This window comes from Marmota monax, unplaced genomic scaffold (genome assembly GCF_021218885.2).
Source record: "Marmota monax isolate L192 unplaced genomic scaffold, Marmota_monax_Labrador192_F-V1.1 WCK01_AAM20220418_F8-fsc00017, whole genome shotgun sequence".
Lineage (NCBI taxonomy): Eukaryota > Metazoa > Chordata > Mammalia > Rodentia > Sciuridae > Marmota > Marmota monax.
Window position 1 is genome coordinate 5,783,961 of NW_026695241.1, and position 22,418 is coordinate 5,806,378.

Below are 22,418 nucleotides of genomic sequence, written 5' to 3' on the forward strand. Positions count from 1 at the left end.
ATCAAAATTAACCAAATGAAACTACTGTTTACACAGTTTTACTGCTGCTTTTGATTAATTAATTATTTTATTAAAAAATAGATTTAAAGCAGTGTCTTAAAAATAAGTTTTAAAAACTCAGACTGAAGTCTTGTTTTATTCTAGATATGGTTAAAGCCACACAGCGTTTAGTCAATGGTAGTAGGTAACTTCTTTGTAGCAAAATAGGGTATCAAATTTTCTCAAATACATTGTGAAAATGTAATATTAACCAATTTTCTGAATTGAATTTTATAGCATGTATCAAGCACAATGAAACCAATTCTATTTCTTGATTTATTATTATGGCAGTATATTCCAAATTCAGAAGTAGAAATTTTTAAATGGTTTAGTTTCACTTTCTGATTAGATGACAGCTTAGATATCTTGGAAAACCCATTTGATTATCATACCCCTAAAGTGCTAGATAAAATACCTTTAAAGAAAGGGAAAAAAAAAAAGTCGACTCACTGCATAGATCAACTGGCAGGAATAAGGAAAATTCTTAGACTCAAAAGAGAAAATGGAAGTAAGAATCTAGAGACATTTACTAAAGGCAGGAATTGTGCTGGGGAAATATGCTGTTCATTTGTGAGTAGTTTTATAGATCTACCATTTTCATGCTTGGTACGGGAGATAGCATCTAAGGCTCCTAAGAAGTAGAGATGACTATTGTTCATTAAAAAACTAAATGAAAGCCAAGTGTGGTGGCATATGCCTATAATTACAGCTAATCAGAAGACTGAGGCAGGAGGATTGCAACTTTGAGGCTAGCCTGGGCAACTTAGCAAGATCCTGCCTCCAAATAAAAAGAACTGGAAATGTAGCTCAGTGGTAAAGCACTTGCTTAGAGTGTGCAAGGCCATGGGTTCAATCCCCAATACCAGGGGGAGAGAAAAGACTAATGATGGGAGTGAGGGGAATCCCCAGTTGGCAATGTTGAGGAAACTTTTCTACCTCAGCATTTGTTCTGGGTGAAGGAAAACAGATAAGTAAAAGCCTTTCCTGAGCATTTACAACCATAAGTCCCATACCATGCAGCTCGACAGCTTGAATATAAAAACAAAGCAAAACAAAAAACTCAAGAAAGTATGGATTTAGCTTAAGGTAGTAGTTCTGCATTGGTATTGTTCCCAGGTGTATAACAAAAGCAAATATGAATTCTCTTTGGAGAAGTTATTCTTACCTAGACCTTAAAGAAGTATCAGAGTTTTTTTTTTTTCCCTTCTTTTTTTTTTTTTAAATTTTTTATTGTTGGCTGTTCAAAACATTACATAGTTCTTGATATATCATATTTCACACTTTGATTCAAGTGGGTTATGAGCTCCCATTTTTACCCCATATACAGATTGCAGAATCACATCAGTTACACATCCATTGATTTACATATTGCCATACTAGTGTCTGTTGTGTTCTGCTGCCTTTCCTATCCTCTACTATCCCCCCTCCCCTCCCCTCCCCTCCCCTCTTCTCTCTCTGCCCCCTCTACTGACATTCATTTGTCCCCCTTGTATTATTTTTCCCTTCCCCTCACTTCCTCTTGTATGTACTTTTGTATAACTCTGAGGGTCTCCTTCCATTTCCATGCAGTATCAGAGTTTTATAGGTATCACCTTACTATCAAAAATTCGCTAACATTCAAAACCAAGGCATTATGGGTAAAAGAGATATAAATAAACCAGAATTAGACCCAAAGAGATAGTTGGACTTATTTGATATGAAATATGATGGAAATGTTTATATGTTTATTTTTATTAACTTTAAAAAATTGACATAATTGTGTTTATTTCTGGACTATAGTACGTTTTCATTTATGTATATATTAAATAAAGATTTACTCAAGCTAATTAACTAATGTATTCATTACCTCACCAACTTACCTTTTTTTAAATGGTAATAATGCAAATCTATTCTTTTAGAAAACTTGAATCATATACTAGATTATAATTGACCATCATTACCATACAGTGCAGTAGATGACTAAAACTTCTTCCCTCCACTCTAATTGAGACTTTATATCCTTTAAGCAACATCTCGAAGAGATTTGATAGTACTATTAAGAATAAGACATGCTAAAACAAACTAGACAGATTTAAAAATAAGGTCTGTTCACTGCACAGATCAACCCAGTACTACTTGAATAGCCAACACTACTTCTGGAAGTGAACATAAAATAATTCAAATTATAAACACAAAGGATGGTTCACTAATACAGAAGTAAAGCTAAAGAGAGAATTAGCAAATTGGAAGATAGACTTGAGGAAAATATGCAGAATATAGGATGAAAGATATATATAAAAGAGAAGTTAAAACATAGATGGTAGAGAAGACAACATTTGTCTAATCAGAGTTCCAAAAGGAGCTAACAAAATGAGGAGAGGCACTATTCAAAGGGATAATAGCTGAGCATTCATTAATTAGTGTAATCAACATATGAATTCACTGATTTATTAAGCATATCAAATCCTGGGTAGACAAGTAAAAATAAATTCTTATGTAGATACATCAGAGAGAAACTTTTGAGTGTGACAGATGTAGAAATACCTAAAAAGAAGCCAGAAAGGTAAAGATTTATTTGTAGAAGAACAGTAATTATGTTGACAACGATCGTAACTGTTGACTTTTCAGTAACAGCCATGGAAGCTGTAGAATAGTGGAATAATATCTATAAAATACTCAGAGAAATAACTGTCAATCTGGAAATGTATACCCAGCAAAACTGCTCCCATAAGTGAGGACAAAGTAGACATTGTCAGATACACAAAAACTGAGTGTATTTTCCACCAGTAAGTCCACACTAGAAAACTTTCTAGAAGATGTACTTTCCGGGAGAAGAAAAGTGGTACCAGGGAGGTTTCTGAGATACCAAAAGTTTTGATGAAGAGTAATGTAAATGGTATTAACAATGTGAAACCATAGTCATAACATCTAATTTGTGGGATTAAATAGGAAAACTGAAATATTAGATAAAATAACATAAAATTTGGGGGGAGTGATAGGAATTAGTGCTCTGAGATACCAGCTTTAACATGTGGTATGGTTTGGATATGAGGTGTTCCCCAAAAGCTCCTGTTAATACAGGAATAGTCAGAAGTAAAGTGATTAGATTATGAAAGCTATAGCCTGATCATTCCAACCTAGTTTGAATGGATTGACTGGGTGATAATTGTTGGCAGGTAGGGTGTAGCTGTAAGAGGTGGGTCACTGGGGGTTGGGGTGTGCCCTAGAAGTTTTGTTCTTCTTGTGTCCTCTTTCTTCCCACCCCCTCTCCTTCCTGACTCTGCCATGAGCTAAGCAGCTTTCTTCCACTGGCACCTTCACCCATGTTGTGCTGCCTCATCTTGGGCCCAGAGCAATTGCGTTGACCATCCATGGACTGAGACCACTGAATCTGTGAGCCCCAGATAAACCTTTCCTCTTCTAAGTTGTTTTTGTCAGGTGTTTTGGTCACAGCAATAAAAATGCTAATAAACTACATGCACATGAATTTTAATATGTGTAAATTTTCAAGCTACTTGAAAAAGGAACAAAAAGCCCAAATAGTACTATCACTGTGAAATAATTTGATCAGTTATTAAAGCTCTCCCCACTAGGAAACCATTGGTAGAGTTTAAGAATGAGTTCTACCAACATTAAAGTCATGGGTAATTTTATTCTTCAAACTTTTCCAGAGAACAGAATAAGGGAGATTATTTCTTCCATCTCATTTTTGAGGCTAGTATAACCTAGATTCCAAAAACATGTAAGTACGAGGGAAGAAATTTTTATTATCAAATAAAATCAAACCTTGTGTGTATTTCTTTCAGCACATTTAATAGTCTGCTTTTCCTTTGAGTGGTTTGATTATAGGCCTTTAAGGCATTTTATCAAAGGTGAGTGTGGTTTGTGGTTTGGATATGAGGTGTCTCCTAAAAGCTCATATGTGAGACAGTGTAGCATGTTGAGAGGTGTTTAGATTATGAGGGCTGTACCCTAATTAATGGATCAATTCATTGATGGATTAATAGTTTGAAAGGGCTGCTGTAGGTGTGTTAACTGCAGGCAGGTGAAGCAAGATTAGAGGAAGTGGGTCACTGGGGGCCTGCTCTTGGGGAGTATATCTTGATCCCCTGGCTGCTACTCTTCTCTCTCAGCTTTCTGCCTACCCTCAGCTGAGCCTCTGTCCTCTGTCACACCCTTAGGCCGTGACATTCTGCCGCAATAACAGAGTGGGCTAATCATGGACTGAACCTTTGAAACCACGAGTCCCAAATAAAATTTTCCTTATCTAAGTTGTTCTTGTCAGGTTTTTTGGTCACAGCGATGACAAGCTGACTAACACAGTGTGCCAACAGCTTAGTTGTGATGGTTCACCTTTGTATGTCCACTTAGCCATAGTGGGTCTGTCGTCAGCCATGGATGCCGCTTTTCCTTCACCTCAGCTGACAATGTGTAGCTTTTATGAGAAGATGGAATCACTAAGAAATGTCATTTATAGATATTCCTGAATTTTAAATCAGTTTTGATGACTAAATGGAGTAGGTGGAAACTTTTATTATGAATATAATAAAATCTCAGTTTTATTCAAAAAATTCACCACTAATCTTTCAGTTTCATTACCTTTTTAAGATAATTTTTTTCCAGCGCTACTTAGAATAATAGAAAAGCCTCATCAGATGTCTTTATGTGTCATGTAAGGTTTTCTTTGGAAGTGAAACTAAAAACTTTTCTGATGAGTTAATTTTGTATATTCTGAACTAAGAAAAAAAATGCTGTTCATCAGATATTTTGAAGACTTTGTGGACTATTTGAATATGAGAGATGAAAGATTTTTTATTTAAATCTTAAATGTCTATAATATCTGTCAACATCTCATTTATTCAGATAGTGCTCTCTCTTTTTAGCTTTTTTCTTGTTTCCTTTAGTCCATTAATAATCTGTTGGTCTCTTTACTCAGCTTGGAACTTTGAAATAATTTTTGGCTTTTCTCTATTTTAATCGCTTTATGTCCAGTTTCTCATGAAGTTGTATAAATTTTCTGTAAAAATGGCCCTTGGATTCATCTGTGCTCCTGTGTTCCTAGTGCCATTGCTCACTTTACCTTATGCATGGGTTATTGAAAGGGATATCTTAGCTGGTCTGTTTTTTGCAGGTTCTCTCCTCTGTTTTGTACATTTTGAACTATGTTCTATTACAAACAATATGCAACTTACTAAATACATTACTGTACAATTCCCCTAAGAACTTATAGTGTCTTTTTTCCAGTTACATATTCAAGTCCAAATTCTTGCTTAGCTTTTAGTTTCTATGTTTTTTCCTCAGCCCCCCTGCTAGCCCGCCTCCTTTCTAGTCAGTTTATTTTCTTGTACTCCCTACCATTATCTGTACTCTGCTCTGACCTGTGTTTTTATCATTTTCCCCCATCTCAAGTATTCTTTCTTTTTCCAGCTGTCTAAATCCTTACCAGATTGCTTCATTCTCGGAATCGTTGCTCTAAGAGTCCTTTGTAGAGATTTCAGCACCGAGTTGTCCTCTGAATTTCCCTTCAGCTTTCTTCCACATTGTAAACTCCTCAAGATGATCTGTGTGTTTCTGCAGCCCTCTTGCCCTGCCCACTTCCCACAGCCCAGCACAGGATGTGGCCAAATAGTTTAACAAAGATATCACTTCTGATTCTGCCTCTCATATTATTTCTCAGATCGATACTCCAAAGTCCAAGAAATATCTTTGGTTCATCTTTTAGAATTCTTTCTTTCATGTGGAAGTATTTGTGGGAATAATGATTTTAATTTATTTCTTTTCCTGTCTGCCTTCCTTATGACCATTTGGTTTTCTTTGCGATGTTTGTCCAAGTATAGTCATGCCACTTGTTAGCAGGGTTATGTTCTAAGAAATGTGTCCCTAGATGATTTAGTCATAGTGTGAACATCATAGAGTGTACTTAGATAAACCTAGATGGGCTGGCTCACTCCACACTCAGGCTAAAGGTGTAGCTTAGCTCCCAGGCTACAAACTGGAACAACGTGTTGCTGTACCGAATACTGTGGGCAGAGGCAATACAGTGGTATTTGCATATATAAGTGTGCCTAAACATAGAATATAAAAATACCAGAGGGTACAAATGTTTCAGCTCCATTATAACCTTACAGGACCACCATCATATTTGCAATCTGTCATTGATTGAAATATTCTTATACAGCTGTTTATTCCATAGGAAAGTTTTAAAATCTACCCAGTATTATCAGTAATTCTGATAATGAAGCAGAGCTTGAGGATCTCAGCTAAAAGACTACTTTTTCTCTGAATTTTCTTTATTGATAATACATGATCATGTATTTTGGGGATTTGATGTGATCTTGACTTACCATAATAAAAAAGAAAAACACAAGTTTTGCCATGAGACTGTCGAGGATGCAGTCAGGTTGGCTTATACACCATTTTGATGCCTTCTGGTTGTGGAAGCCTTGAGGGTAGGGGGTGACTTAGAATACCATGTTTGTATCCTGACACTATCACTGCCTATCTGAGTTCCCTGAGGAAATCATATGAATGCTGTGAGCCCAGGTCCCTTTCAATGTAAGTTAGTAATACCCATCTCTCAATGTAGTTACAAGATCAATGAGATAATGGATAGGAAATGCCAGTTGCTAGATAACCATCTATCTGGCTATTTATTCAATAGGGAACTCCATAGTAAAGGTGTGATATAAATTGGAAAAACACAATTATTTACAACTTCTAAGGAGAGATTCCTAGTTATTTCATATAGTTACTTACTTTGCTAGCATTTCTGGGAGTAATTTCAACTAATGTGAGATTTCTAATAAAAACTGAAAAAAATCATTTAAATGAGGGATTGGTAGTTGAAATTTTATTAGCATTTTTAAGAAGTTGATTGACTGTTACCTTAAAAGTAACATCAAATTAAAAGATTATATTTCTTATTCTTTGTTTTTTTTCTCTTAAGTACTCAACCATTTTAGGTTTGGAACAATCTTAGTGTATTGTAGGTAAATAGTCTTACTGTAAGGTTTGCATAAAATGAATAATAAAATGTTTAGATTTCTTGACACATAGTAAGTACTATACTGTTGTGATTTAGATATGAGGTGTCCCCCAAAAGCTCATATGTGAGACAGTGCAAGAAAGCTTAAAGGTGAAATGATTGGGTTATCAGAGCCTGAACCTAATCAGTGCATTCATCTCTGATGAGGATTAACTGGGTCTTAGCTTTAGGCAGGTAACATGTGGCTGGAGGAGGTGAGTCACTAGGGGCATGCCTTTGGGGTATATATTTTGTCCTTGGTGAGAGAACGCTGTGCTTCCTGATTATCATGTCCTGAGTGACTTTCCTCGACCACACACTTCCACCATAAGGTTCTGCCTCATCTTGGCCCTGAGGAATGGAGTCAGCCATCTATGGACTGAGACCTCTGAAACTATGCGTTCCAAACTAAACTTTTCTTCCTCTAATTGTTCTTGTTAGGTCTTTTGGTCACATTGGCGAAAAAGCTAAAATATACATTTTAGCTATTTTTATGGAAGCTAAAAGGGAAAGTAACCCAGCTTCTAAAAGAGCTGATATAGTACATTACTGAGCTCTCAGATTAGCTTACTGTAGAACTGAGTATCATTTCTTCATCAATGTTTAATTGTAAAGCCTAAAATAAGTCTAGCACTGGGAACAATGACCACCAGAGGTCTTCCTTCTTTCAGGCTGGACCTTGCTAACCATTATCTGCACCACAACTAGAGCAGTCTTTCTGAAGTGCAGATTTCATATGTCACTTTTCTGTGTAAGACCTTTCAATTCATTCCCATTTCTCTCAGAATTCATTATTCACATGTGTTTATTGGGAGGCTCTTGCTGTTTTGGGTGGTGGGGATAGACTAGTGAGTATTTTTAAAAAGACACATTACATATAAACTCACGAATTGAAAGTTGAAGTATGGTCTTCATTAATGTAGAATTACTTCTGAGTTTATAAACTTGGACTGAGGGCTGGCAAGTGTAGAACTCTAAACTGCTGCGCCTACAGGAGTGTCTAATAAGCAGTATCGTCTGTGCCTATCTTGGTCCCTGGGTCCTCTTAAGAAGTTCACTTTTTACTTACATGGATTTTTTTCATCTAATCAACAACAGATCTTGCAAGTTTTTCTGTGGAAATGCTGATTTATCCAGTAGAGATTCTTCCTGGGCTGCTTGTTTCTGCCTTGAGTGTCTTCCTTGTAATGTAGTCTGTGGTGTGTCTTTACACATTGGTCTCAGACTTTGGTATTAAAAAAAAAAAAAAACTCCTAGCAGGGTAGTCTTTTTTGTTTGTTTAATAAATCTTTTTTTTCAGCAGATTTTTATATTGGTGTATAAATATGCCATGTATAAATATGCCATGATGAAACCCACAAAATATGGCATATTTATACATGCATATAACATAATTCAGTTTCCCTCCCAGTACCTCCCCTTGCCCTTCCCCTCTCTGATCTCTTTCCTCCACCCTAATAGTCTTCTTTTTGTTTTATGATGTCCTTTTTTACCCCTTTAGCTTCCACATATGAGAGAAATCATTTGATAATTAACTTTGAGTCTGGCTTATTTGCCTAACATGATACTTTCCAGTTCCATCCATTTTCCTGCAAACAACATGATTTCATTCTTCTTTGTGGCCAAATAAGACTCCATTGTGTATGAGTATCATATTTTCTTTATCTGGTCATTTGTTGATGGATACCTAGGCTGATTCCATAACTTGGCCACTGTGAATTGTGATGTGATCAAAATGGGTTGCATAACTCTAAAGAATGCCAACTTTGGGGCTGCAATTGTAGCTCAGGGGTAGAGCTCTTGCCTTGTACTTGTAAGGCACTGGGTTCGATCCTCAGCACCACATTAAAAAACAATAATAAAGGTATTTTGCTCAGTTAGAACTAAAAAAAAGTTTTAAAAAAATGCCAACTTTAATTCTTAGATAAATACCAAGAAGTGTTATGATCAGGTCATCTTATAGTTCTATTTTTTGCTTTTTGAGGAACCTCCATATTGTTTTCCTTAGTAGTTGTACTAATTTACATCATCACCAACAGTGTGTAAGAGTTCCCTTTTCCCTCACATTCTTACCAGCATTTATTGGATTCTTAGAGTAGTTTAGATTTGGATTTCACCAATGGCTAAAGATGTTGAACATTTTTTCATATAATTATCAGCCATTTGTACTTCTTCTAAGAAGTGTGTATTCAGTTCATTAGCCCATTTATTGAATGGGTTATTTGTTTTTTTGGTGTTGAGTTTTTTGAGTTCTTTATTTACTATGGATACTAATCCTCTGTCAGAAGAATAGTTGGCAAAGACTTTCTTCTGTTCTGCAAGCATCTTTTCCTTTGCTGTTTCCTTTGCTGTGCAGAAGATTTTTAATTGATACCATCTCATTTATCAATTCTTGATATTACTTTCTATTGGAATCCTATCAATAGATGATTGCTTGTGCCTATATTGGCACATAGGGAAGAATGAAAGACCTAAAATAGCCAAAGCAATCCAGAATGCTGAGGAATGCTGTAAGTATCACAATGACCAGCTTCAAATTATAGTGTAGAGTCATAGTAACCAAACCAGTATGGCACTGACATAAAAAACAACACACAGATCAATGGAATAGAAGACAGGCAGAATCCCATACAGCTATAATCATCCAGTTCTTGACCTAGGTGCCAAAGACATACATTGAGAAGTCATCCTAATTAGCACATGGTGCTGGGAAAGCTGGATGTCTGTATGCTGAAGAATGCAAGTATATCCCTGCCTCTCACCCTGTACAAACATCAGCCTAAAATGGATCAAAGATCTAGGCATAAGACCAGAAACTACATAATAGACTTTTCAGATTTCTCTCTTCTGAGTAATTTTCCACTAGAGGGTGCTAGAAATTGTCCTAGGCAATTTAAACACTGCCACTTTTTGGTGAGATGATGGGAAAAAACTTTGGCTGAGTCATGTAAAAGACTTTTAAATAATATGAAGACTTAGTCATCATTTGTCATTTTACTCTTTTGTTTGGAAAGTATTCCTATTTAAAAAGTACATTTGAAAGCATACGTTCATTAAATTGTCAAAATTGTCATTCAGAAAATTTATGATTTTACATCTGTGTATACCCACTTGCTTCAATGTAAACCTACAATGTTTCTATAAATTCTAGAAGTTAAATATTTGTGTTGTTTATATCATATTCAAAAGATGATTCTGTATGAAGGTATTGATATTGTCTCCCAAGTATAAATATAATTTTTATTTGTTATTGTTGTTGTATTAGGTCATATTTGCCAGAATCAGAGGGCAGGGATTTGGATTCATGTGACTGACTGCAGGAGAATGAGAGGAAGGGAGGTGGGATAGGCAGGGGAAGAGCCAAAGCCGGAGTGGTCTGAGCTGGGGTTAGCTTCAGCCTGAATCCATGGAAGTTTGGGGCAAGAGTCAGGAAGCAGGACTTTTGTGTCCAAAAAAATATATATTTTTTTGGATAAAATATTTAATAAAAATATTTGTTATATATTTATATAGTCACTGGCCACAGGCTGCTTGAGTGGAGGTGAGGTAGGGAATGGTGGCATCTAACCTTAGTCACTGGCCACAGGCTGCTTGGGTGGAGGTAAGGTAGGGAATGGTGGCATCTAACCTTCCAGGGGAGGTGGATCCCGTCTACTTTAGGCCCTTTTCCAGGGAAGGAAGCCGCCGTGGGCCATTGGCCCTCCTGGCAGCTGGGGTGTAGGCGCACCAGTCTGGAGAAGGGCTCGGGCAGGGTACTAGCACTACCAGCATCCACTTAGGTGGTCACGGACTGATGCAGTGAAGACATGACCGTCTAGTTTGGCAAATAACTGGTTTGTTAAGATGTAGAATGATTTATGAATGTGCGTCTTGGTCTTCTTTGATTCCTTTTTTTGTGTGTATTTTTTTTAAAATAAGCATCTGTGGATAATTATCTCCTCAGTTTAGACCTCACAGTAAGACATGGTTTCTTTGCAACTTTTCTCTTCTTGGCTGAACCATAACTGTTTGTTTTTCAAGTCGCTTGGGACCAAGGGTAACAAACAGCCTGTGAATCTTACAGGTCCCCCATGTGGAGGTATTCGGTAGTCAGCCACAGCAGCATACACACACATAACTGCAAGCTGATTAATGTATAGTCTCAGCTTTCTCTGAAACTTAAAAAGTACTAGAAGAAAGAGTACTGTGAAATTTGTCTTTAATTATTCTAGCTAATGCAGTATGTGTAAATGGAATTGATGGGTAGTTAGTTCCTTAACTGTTTTTGTTTTAACCTTCTTACATGTCAAGTCTTTGTTCAGAAGCTGTCACCATCCATGAGAAAATGTACTCATTTGTGTTCCTGATTCGACATATAATTGTTTTTGACCGTTAAAACTATTAAGCAAGTGAGTCAGGATGGTTCTGGTTAATTTAAAAAACAAAATTGAATTAAATCTAGAATAATGGCACTTTTATTATGCATCTCTTATCTAAAGAGGATATGAGTGTTTTTGTCTAAAACAAATGGACTACCTCAGCCTCCTTCGGAAAAATTATTGCCTGTAATTTCCTGTGCTTTTATGTGTCTTTACTTTTGGCATCAGTTTATTTAATCAAGCATCTTGTGAGTTCATAGTTTTTTCTAAAAACTATCTTTAATCATGCTTTTTACTTATTTATATTTTTATATATTTATATAGTTATGTATCAATATATTTTGTTGTCTATGTTTATCTAGAAATATATATTTGTTTATATTTGTGTGTATGCATTTATGTAAACAATGTATTTGTGGCCTTATTTCCACAGGATGTGATGGATCACTCCAGACTGGTAGTGTATGTACACATATAATATGTATATATGTATGCATATGTTTGAATAAATTACTATATATGTGTGTACACATATTTATGTTCACTTATATTTATGTATTATATAAATAGGTATGTTTGTACATGCATACCTATATAAATATTTATGAAATAAGTCTCTTTCTTTTTAAGAGGGTATAAAATCCTCAGTCTACCAGTGATGACCAAAAAGACATCTCCAAACTTTCAGGGATAAGTAATTGAGACTTCTTTTTTTTAAAAACTTAGAAATTTTATTTTTATGATTTTACAAATCCTGACAATAACTTTAAATATATTAAATAGTATAAATTCTTCATTTTTACTTGAAAATTATTGAAATATTGTTAAAATATGAAAATACTTTTCATAGATATAAGGGTGCAATTAAAGGATTTTTGGTTTTGGTAGTGGTATTAGGGATCAATCCAATGATGCAGGCTACGCAAATGCTCTACCTCTGAGTTACATCCCTAGCCCTAGTGTGCAATTAATATTTCTTTTATAATTTAGGAATCACTGCCTCTGTTTGATAAATAGGTAAAATCATGTGCATTTTATTTTTAATGTGTTTTGAAGCTGACATATTTCAAAAACAGATTAAGGGAGTCTTCAAAGATAGCAAAAAAAGAGAATTGGAAAGCAGAGAGGGAGGGAGGGAAAGGAAAGAGAAAGAGGGAGGTAAAGAAGGAAAGAAGGAAGGAATCCAGATTGAAGGGAGGTGCAGTAGGTCTTACAGACATCTGGGTGAGGTAGACATTGTAATTGAGTCTTGAGTTTAACTCTAGGTTACCAAGAGTTTAGGCAAGAGAGAAAACTCTTTAGCTTGTATAATTTGTTTGTGAGGGCTGTGTAAACTCATCTAGAATGGTGGCTTTCAAGCACTTTTGACTATTACCCATAGCAAGAATTAGGTTTTTTATTGCAACTCAGTGTAGGTATATTTATAAATACAAGTTTATTTTATTCATATGTGGTGCTGAGAATCGAACCCAGTGTCTCACATATGGTTGGCAAGCGCTCTACCACTGAGCTATAATCCCAGCCCACAAATGCACATTTTTTTCACTAATATTTAATTAGTGTTTGTCATTGGCCAGGCCCCATTCTAGATGCTTATGTTAACTTATTTGATTCTCAAACCATATCATGTAGAAACTATTACTATCCCCAATAAGAAAATTTAGATGTAGATATATTAAATATTTTGCCCAAGGTCACAGAGTTAGTAAATAACATATCTAGGATTTAAACCCATGCAATCTGATACCAGAGTTTGTTTGATTGTTTTTTAGCACTTTGAGGGTTGGACCCAAGCCATGTGTGTGCTAGGCAAAACCTCTACCACTGAGATACAACCCAACTCTCTATTTTTCATCATTGTTCTGTATTGCCCCCTATTTCTTCCTCCCATGTGCTTAATTTGTTCACGTTCATGTATACATTTGTATGTATATGTGTGTAGAAAGAGGAAACAGAGGTTTAGTGAAAACGTTTAGTGTATTCAATTCTATTTAAATGTTTTTGAAAATGCTTGTTGGGCCCACTAAATCATCTACCAATGGATCTCATCCCATTGTTTGAAAAAAGCATGAGTTGTATAGAGACTTTTAATAAGCTTGGAAGTTCTTGAATAGCTGCTGTATCGTGGGCATTAAATAATATCATGAGGATATTATCTTTGATCCAAAACCAGATATTCTTAAAAACACATAATTTTCTTTTTTATATAGTTTCTTTAAAAGGTGACACACAGAAATTAAACTTCAATTTCCTTAAAGTCTTTCTGAGTAGAACTTTGCTACTGCATTTGTCCAGGTGAGGTGCTTTAGTTGATCTGGCTTAACAGAGGGTAAATTTTAGAGAATTTCCCAGAATCACAATAAGTGTTCTTTTCGATTATGAAGTGTAGTCAGATGTTTCACTGAGTCTTCAGACGTATAATATTATGGTCAGTTTCACATGGAACTCTGTGTGTTTGTTTTTTTATACAGACTGTGCTGCTATAATGCTAAAATAAACCTGCTCGGTGGCGGTTTTCTGGGCATTGATACTCCAGTGTCACCTCACTTGTAGGTGAGGCAGGCTCGAAACTATCCAACAAGGATGCCAATTTTTAACGACATAGCAAGTGAAATTTAGAGTACCCAGAGTATATTTCTTGCTTGGTTCCATATCTGGCATTTCTGTTGTGGGGTTAATGAGGTTCTGTGGGCAGGCAGGTCAGTTGTCAGCTGGGAGCTAGGGCCCTTCACGTGTGGGGAAGATGAACATCCTTCCCCAAGTTAAATTACATGAGAGGAAGGGATGTGGCCAGGCATTATAAATAGTTCTTACACAGTTATGGCAGATTACAAAGCAGTGGCTGTATATAGATGTCACTATGTTAAGATATTTTCCTGTTCTAAAATGGTGGTAGCTAGGTTTCCTAAGTTCACTTTAACCAGGGAAGATAGCCAAGACAGATTAAATACCAAAATTAGAAGGGATTTCTTCATGCCAGTCCATTGTTCCTCCCCAAAAGAGAACGAGCCACCTGTGGCTCAACACTGTGGATCTGAATTGCTAGATTCTTTTACTAAAGACCCAGCTTCGACCTTAGGTCAAAATCATGGGCTGAGAGGAGGGGATTACTGCATACAGCTCTTTCCTTAATCTTTACTTGTTTCTTAGCCTGCTTATTTTTTTTTTTCATGCCTTCAACATTGAGTTTTTACCAGGCTCCAGCTCCAGAATTACTTGCTAATGATACAAAGTGAGTAAAATCAGACACAGTCAATGATTTTGTGAAATTCATAGCCTATTGTAAGTTAGATGATAAAACAATCCCACAAATAAATATAAAATATCATTCCTGATTATTTCTATGATAGAGGAGTCCAGAGGTATAAGAGCCTAAAACAGGGAGAATTATCCTACTTGGGAAGTCAGGAAAGGATGTCAGAACAGAGGTCTGAAGGAGTTTGCTGAGGATATGGTGGGGACATGGAAAGAGAGGAAGAAGCCAGGTAATTGAGAAACTTAGGTTAAGGATGCTCTTTATCATGAGAACAATAGGAAAACAGGTTTTTTGAACTAGAAGGTGTGTATTTTTTTATCAAGTTAGATGACAGCACAAAAGACATGTTTATCAGATTGAAAATGAGAGCAAGCTGGGACTCATAGCTAGAAAGATGGATGAGTATGGTACTGTTTAATAAGATGCTGATCATCTGGAAGGTCGAGAAGGGTGCATTCAGCTGTAGTTAGTAGAAATTCTCTCAAGTGACACAATAGATACTTGAGGTTAATCAAAGAAAGTGGATTCAAGTGAGAATCATTTCAAAAAGGATAGATATGTATTTTTAGAATGTTTTTTTTAACTTAATGTACAAATATACATTCCTTGCCAATCTTTGGATGTAGGCTTAAGACTTCGAGAATACATTCATTAACAATGGTTGTTTTACACAAACCACACTTGTAAGGCACCCTTTAAAATTAACAGTTTCAGATTCTTTTCAGTAGAGTGAGAACTAGACACATTTGAAGCAATCTGAGTAGAAAGATTTCCAAAATTTTCCCCCTTAGCCTTTTATAGTTGTTTCACCCACACCTAATTTTTCAACAGTTCCTTTCTTTTAAGTGTCTTGCTTTTATCTAATCCTTTCAAAGCATTCAACCTCATTATTCTCTTTTCTTTCACATTCACATTTTATTGGCTTATATAATGTCTAATTACATTATGTAATAAGAATAACTCATACAAGAAGCATAAGCCTGGAGGACAATAAGTATCAGTGACTAGTGCAAAGCAAGAGGGCAGGAGCTTGTGGTGCACTAGCTCACTGGAGGCCTTCCGTGTGCAGCCAGGGTGTTTCAGAGGGAAGGGGAGTGATTTTTGCTGGCTTTTTTCCCCCCCTTTAAAGCAGTAGTTTATGTCAAGTGAAATAGTTTATGTCATAAATTTGATATGAATCCAGAGTATGATGTAACTAGTAAGCAGTATACGTACTCACACACACACACACACACACACACACACACACACACGGTATACATTTTAAAGCAGCATTAATAAAAGTTTAAATGACAGAAAGCAGTGGTCTCAGGATGGATGTGCCATTTGGATCCTAGTGAGAGCACTGTATATAAGTTGAGCACTTTTTATTTTTTTGTGGGAGGTGGGGTACCGGGAATTGAACTCAGGGGCACTTTACCACTGAGCCCATCCCTAGCCCTACTTTGTATTTTTTTTTTTTTTAATTTAGAGACAGGATCTCACTGAGTTGCTTAGTGCCTCACTTTTTTTTTTTTTTGCTGAGGCTGGCTTTGAACTCACGATCCTCCTGTCTCAGCCTCCTGAGCCTCTGGGATTACAGGCATGCACCACTGCACCCAGCTTGAGCAATCTTAAGGATGTAAACCAGGGCCTTCTGAACAATGTTTCTTCACCTTTTTGGACCACGACTGCTTGTTCCAGAATAATGAAGGTAAACATGTATAATTATGAAGTTTTACATGTGTTTAATTATCTTACACTGTAAATTGATTGCTTTTATAGGCAGTTTGTAAAAATAGTTTTTAACAAATTGACCTCATTATCATTTTAATGCAAATGTTAAAGGCTACTTCCGGAACATTTTTGATTTAAAATTTTGGAACAAAATGGAAGAGATTAGCTTAATTGTACTCAAAGTAAATTTCAGCAAAAGACTGTTTTTGCTTGGCTTAAAAAAGAAGTTGAAGTTTGGTCTTGTTATTTGGCATGGCAGCACAAATGTCTGGCTTTATTTTAATGAGTTTTAGCTGTTATAATGGCAAAAACTGCTAAAAAGTTAATTCATAATGATAATCGTGAAAAGTGGAATAAGCGTCCCACATTTGAAAAAGCAAACCAAGAAGAGTACTACTCCAGGAAACCGGAAATCTCTCCACATTACTCCAAACCACTAGGGTCATCAGCAAAGACTGTCAATATTCTACAGTTTTCACCAAGAAGAACAGAATCACAAATCCACACTTCAGTTTGAACAGAGTAACTTGCATATCTACAGTGTCTGGGGAAATTTATATAGTTTCCTTGATATAATTACATATTCTGAAATGGCTACTTGGATAAAAGGTTTTTGACAGCATCCAAAATGGTGTCTGTAAGGCCTTGAATTGAAAGATTTATCTTATTCAGGGTCACAGATGTCTTTTAAGCTAAGACAGGAAGTGATCCTTTCTGTTATTTTTTTCTTAGAATGTACTTTCTCTCAATCTCAAAATAAGTAGAACTCTACTCAAGTTCAGTCAAGAGCTGCAAGACTAGTGAATTCCATATCCTCTTTTGCTCTGGACCAAGTATCTTGAAAATGCCCCAGTTCTAATGAAGTTGGTTACCGTCACAGCAATAGACAAGACTTCTGTGAAGATTTCTTTTTTTAAAATATTTTTTTAGTTGTAAATGGACACAATAACCTTTATTTTATTTTTATGTTGTGCTGAGGATCAAACCCAGTGCCTTCCACATGGGAGGTGAGCACTCTACTGCTGAGCTACAACCCCAGCCCTCTGTGAAGATTTCTAGTACAGCATTTGATACCATTGCATGTGGATGCAGAAATTAGAGTCACACTAAGGGTCGAAGCCAGTCTCTTCACCCCAAGTAGCAAACCCAGATGTGCTTCCAGGCATCTCTGTTGGGGATCCATCCAAGCAGGAAATGCTGTTTATCTTATTCTTGGCCAAAAGAATTTTCACCATCAGTAGCCTTTGCAGTTTCTAAAACATGTTTTCAATATTGGATTATGTAATAACATCAGCATACATGTAATGAACAAAAGCTAGTAGTTGACTGCACTTAAAGCAGTCAGTCATCTAGGTGCAAACAAAAAGGAATTAAATGAAATAATATTGCCACCAATTCCAGTTTTGGTGGTCTCTTACAATATTAAAAGACATGTAGGCAGTTCTGGAAAGGCTGGCATTGTTCAATAGGACTGTTTCACTTTCTCTCTCTACTCCAACCTGCAAACAAGCTTAAACAGATGAGGAATGTTCTTCAAGGCCTCTTCAATGATTGCTGTGTTTTCTTCCCCTTGGCAGTATGATAAGCAGCCTTATGGGTGCTTCAGAAACAAGTCTGTTTGGAGGCCACTATGTTTTAGCTATGCAGCCTGCTCCCAAGTATCTTGTGTGAAATACTGGTTGTTGGGAATGTTTTAAGGCATCTGAATTTTATTGACATAAGCATTCACTCACAATTGCGTTGTGACAGCAGTACTGTAGCTTTAGTGTTAATCATGGCAATTCTTAAAATAAAAACTGAGGAATTGGGAATTTCACTATCCCTCCCCCACCCCTGAAATTTTCTGATAGATGAATATAATTGTGTTGAATGGAGATGTGGTCTTTAATTTGAATTATTGGGAAACTTCTGGACCTCATCAAATGGCAAGGAGGATAACTATATATTGTTAGACTTTGTGAAGTGAAACATGGTGTTATAGTTTAGATTTGAATGTCCCCTAAAAGCTCAACTATGAGAAGTAAGGAAGTTAAGAGGTCAAATGCTGGGGTTATGAAAACCTTAACCTAATCACCACATTAATTGACTTGAATGGATTAACTAGGTAGTGACTGTAGGCATATGGGGTGTGGTTGGAGGAGGTAGGTTACTGTGAGCATACCTCTGGGATATATGTTTTGTCCCTGATGAACAGAGCTCTCTCTGCTTCCTGATGGCCAAGTCCGGAGATGCTTTCCTTCACCATGCCCTTCTGCCCTGATGTTCTGCCTCACCATGGGCCCAGAGCAATGAAATTGCCATCTGTGGACTATGACCATGAGCCTCAAATAAACTTTTCATCCTCTACATTGTTCTTCTCAGGTCTTTTGGTCAAAGCGATAGAAAAGTTTACTGAAACACATGGCAATAGGATGATTTTGTATTGTTTGAAAAATTGTCACTAACAATCTATACTACCTCATGCTTATTTGGAATAAAATAGAGTTTTCAAAGGAGTAGGGAAGAATTCAATGCAAAGAAAATTTATGCACCCATAGAACACATCAGTGAACCTCCTAATAGCAAGAGGTTTCAAAATCTTATTACTTTGAGATTGGCATAAGGAGTAAGGAGATGACATGATAAGTTTTTAAAAACACTTTTAAATGATCTTATGGAAGAAGGGTCAGTATTCTTTTTTTGTAAGTTCAGAGTGTGGGGGAGGACAAACAGATGAGGATTTAAAATAGGCCTCAATATGAAGAACACTTTGTAACATTCAGAGCCCCCATCAATAAGATGAGGCTACTTTGCAAAACTTTCTTGTCCTAAAAGTAGTCACTAGTGTGTCCATCCCACTGCTAGAATACCTCACCTGGACTGTGACTTTCCTGCAGTGTCTGGCTCCTTATTCATTACTGATAAAGTCATTCACTTAAGGGAAGCAGTTGGAGCTCAGCCAAGAGAGGCACTAAGGAGGCAGGCTCAATGGCAGGTGCCATCTTGGGCAAGTGGGCCCATCTTCCTCACTTTAGTTTCTTCATCTTTGAGATGGATGTCATTGTCTCACCACCTTTACGGATGGTCTAAGAATGGAATGAGTTACTATATATCTAAACTGGCTGCTGAGTACTCTGTTGTTAGGTGCTGACACCCAGCCGTCAGTCAGTCACATGTCAACTGTGCTGAAGAACAATGTGAAGGGTGGAAGACACAGAGCAGCCATGTTTGAGAGGGTGGATGGACTCTGTGAGTTCTGAGTACTGTAGCTCTGGAGACTGGACTCTGGGAGGTCCAGTGGTACCCCGCATAGCTCCATAGCCGCTTAGAGGACTTTGCTTTCTCTCTAGATTATGTAGTGGCTTCCTTTTTTGAGAAGTATAGTATACATCATGAGAGTATTTTCCAGCTTTCTTTCTTTGCATCTGGATAGAGATACTTTTTTCACTTTCATACTTAAATTGATTTGCTAGGTTCTAAAAGTTGTCATTTCCTATTTTGTTCACTTCCACCTTTCTGAAGTCTCAATCTACAATTATCATATATATTTACAATGAGAAAAGGCACAAGCCTTTGTCAACTTTCTCTCTGTTCCAAACTGTGTGCAGTATGTTTATGATACTGGTTTTATTAAAATCCAGGTTCCTAGCACTCACGAGGAATTATTTTTTATTCACTAGGGTTAGGAGGGTAGTCCCTGGAATCACACTGCTTGCTCTCAGTCAGCTCTGCCACTCCTTGCCCATGTCTTTTGGCCAGTTCGTTAGCTATTCTGAATCCATTTTCTCATCTGTGAATTAGAATTGTTAAAAGTACCAGCTTCAATGACTGTGGCGAGGATTAAGCCATTCAATATGTGGAAAGGGTTTAGTGCAGAATTTGGCACAGTCACATCCCTAACAAGTCCTGGTTCTGCTTCTCCTTGGGATTAGTCTGTCTAGCGCTTGATCCATGGTGTATCATGTGTCAGCGCTAATCTAGTTCCTGAAGCATTGAACTGCTTACAGAGGACCAGAGCACTTCTCGTAAAGTTCTCTTGTTCCAGTGGGTAGATGGCAATAGAGTTTTGGAAGTTTGGACCGAGAGGGTGTGGAAGCAGTGCTCTGGGTCACAACTGGGCTCAACCATTCCATTTTTCACAGGATTATCTGGGGAGGGGGGCGATTGGGGATGTCCCTCTTCTCTCCCACAGGTTTGTTGTAGTTTACTTGTCCTTCCTCCTCCCTCTTCCTTCCCTGACTCCCTCCCCTCCCCCTATTGTCTAGGCAAATAAATGCAGAAACCTGCTCTGCCCAGCAAGGCCCTAGCCCCCTGCACTGGAGGAGTGGCACCACACATTTACTGTGCCTGAAAGATCCCTTACTTAGGAAAGTGGCCTGGTTGACCCAGTAAGCCATGAATTTCCGCCCAGAGATATGAAGGGGCTCCTCTTTATATTGCTTGTAATTTAGGGCCTTTTATGTTTGTTAGTTCTAGAGATCTTCTTTGTTTATAACATCAGATTATGTTCCTTTAGGTTGTTTTTTTGGGGGGTTTTTTGTGGGTTTTTTTTTGGGTCAGTGAGCAGGAATATTTGAGTGCCTTTGATTTGTGTGTGTATAAGATTCTATTAAGAGCTGTCATCCTTTGTCTACATCAGTAACAAATATATATATATATATATGTATATGTACATATAGAGTGTGTATACACACACACACACACACACACACACATATATTACTTAGAGATTTTATCTTTTGTCTAAAATGCCCTAGTTGTTCCAGAATTGGATTGTGGTTAGCTGACCATAATAACAGTTAGTTTCCTACAGCTAAAAATATTGAGGAGAGAGAATAACATTTAAAGAATAAAAGCGTAACTTTGTCAGCTGTGGCTGGATATGTAATACTGAGTGCTAGACCTAGAAGTTTATTAGGTATGAAATTGAAGAATTCTAAAGATCTGTTTGAAATAGTAACAAGTATACTTTTCTTTTAAAGAGTATTTTTTGTGCATTAAATAAAAATGTTCATAAATTACCAGTCTGCCTATAATGCATTTTAATTCCTTTTTTTTTCTTTTCATTTTCAGCTTATGGAAAAGTATTTCTAGTGCGTAAAATAAGCGGCCACGATGCTGGAAAGCTGTATGCCATGAAAGTTTTGAAAAAGGCAACCATTGTTCAGAAGGCCAAAACCACAGAACACACGAGGACAGAACGGCAAGTCCTGGAGCACATCAGGCAGTCGCCGTTCTTGGTGACTCTGCACTATGCTTTCCAGACAGAAACCAAGCTTCATCTCATTTTAGGTAAGTGTCAGCTGTCACACTTCTCATGAGAACGTTCTCCTCAGGCCTTGAGTTAGAACCTGCACAAAGGGCAGCACTTCAGACTTAGAAGAAATGATGTGTGTTCACTGTCGCTCTTCTTTTGGGGGACATTTCTTGAACATCACAGATGACTCTGGATTTGAGACTTCCCAATGGGAAGAAGTTTAGGCGCTTAAAACCCAAGTTGCATTATAATCTTAAGAAACAGTGGTGTCGTTAGGAGGAGCCATCCTGGCCAGTGTGCTTCTGTTCCCTTCGAGGAGCTGAGTTGCAAAGTGGGCCTTGATTTCAGCCCTAGATTGGGGCTGTCAGGAGGACACTGATGGAACAATAATAGGAAAGAAATTTTAAAAAGATAGGGAAAACTTCTGTTCCTAGAGATGCTTTGTATTTTCTAGTGGAAAGCCTGCAGATAAAGGGAGCAGCCACCCACCTGCCACGCCCACTTCCCACCGGCACTTTCTGAGTCTTCCTTTCCCAACTGGACCTTTGTGGATGATCTTTGGAAAAGTCCTCAGCACACGTTGCCAGGCTGCTTTGCAGAAAAGCTGCACTGTTTTCTGTTCCTACTAAAAGCAAAAAGGAAATATGGTAGTGCTTCTAGCGTTGTGCTTTGCCATCATTGACTATTGCCACTTGGTCTTCTGATGTGTTCACATCCTCCTAGAAATGTGGTGAGGTTGGAATTTCACATAGTTTCTTTCTCTGGAAACTTTAGCTATTTCTTGAGTGTCTATTGGATGTCCACTGTAAC

The 22,418-nt window shown here is 37.2% G+C and overlaps 1 protein-coding gene across 5 annotated transcripts in view; it reads left to right on the top strand.

Annotated features, from left to right (window-relative positions):
- Nucleotides 1–22,418, top strand: part of Rps6ka5 (ribosomal protein S6 kinase A5) — a 176,937-nt gene that overhangs the window by 57,282 nt on the left and 97,237 nt on the right. For 3 of the 5 annotated variants that reach the window (XM_046440656.2, XM_046440655.2, XM_046440654.2), the window contains exon 3: nt 21,425–21,643. In XM_046440656.2, the coding sequence (XP_046296612.1) occupies nt 21,425–21,643 (219 nt within the window). Of the gene's footprint in view, nt 1–16,181; nt 16,350–21,424; nt 21,644–22,418 lie in introns of those variants that run through there. The other 2 variants (XM_046440657.2, XM_058577822.1) reach the window with 2 other exon arrangements.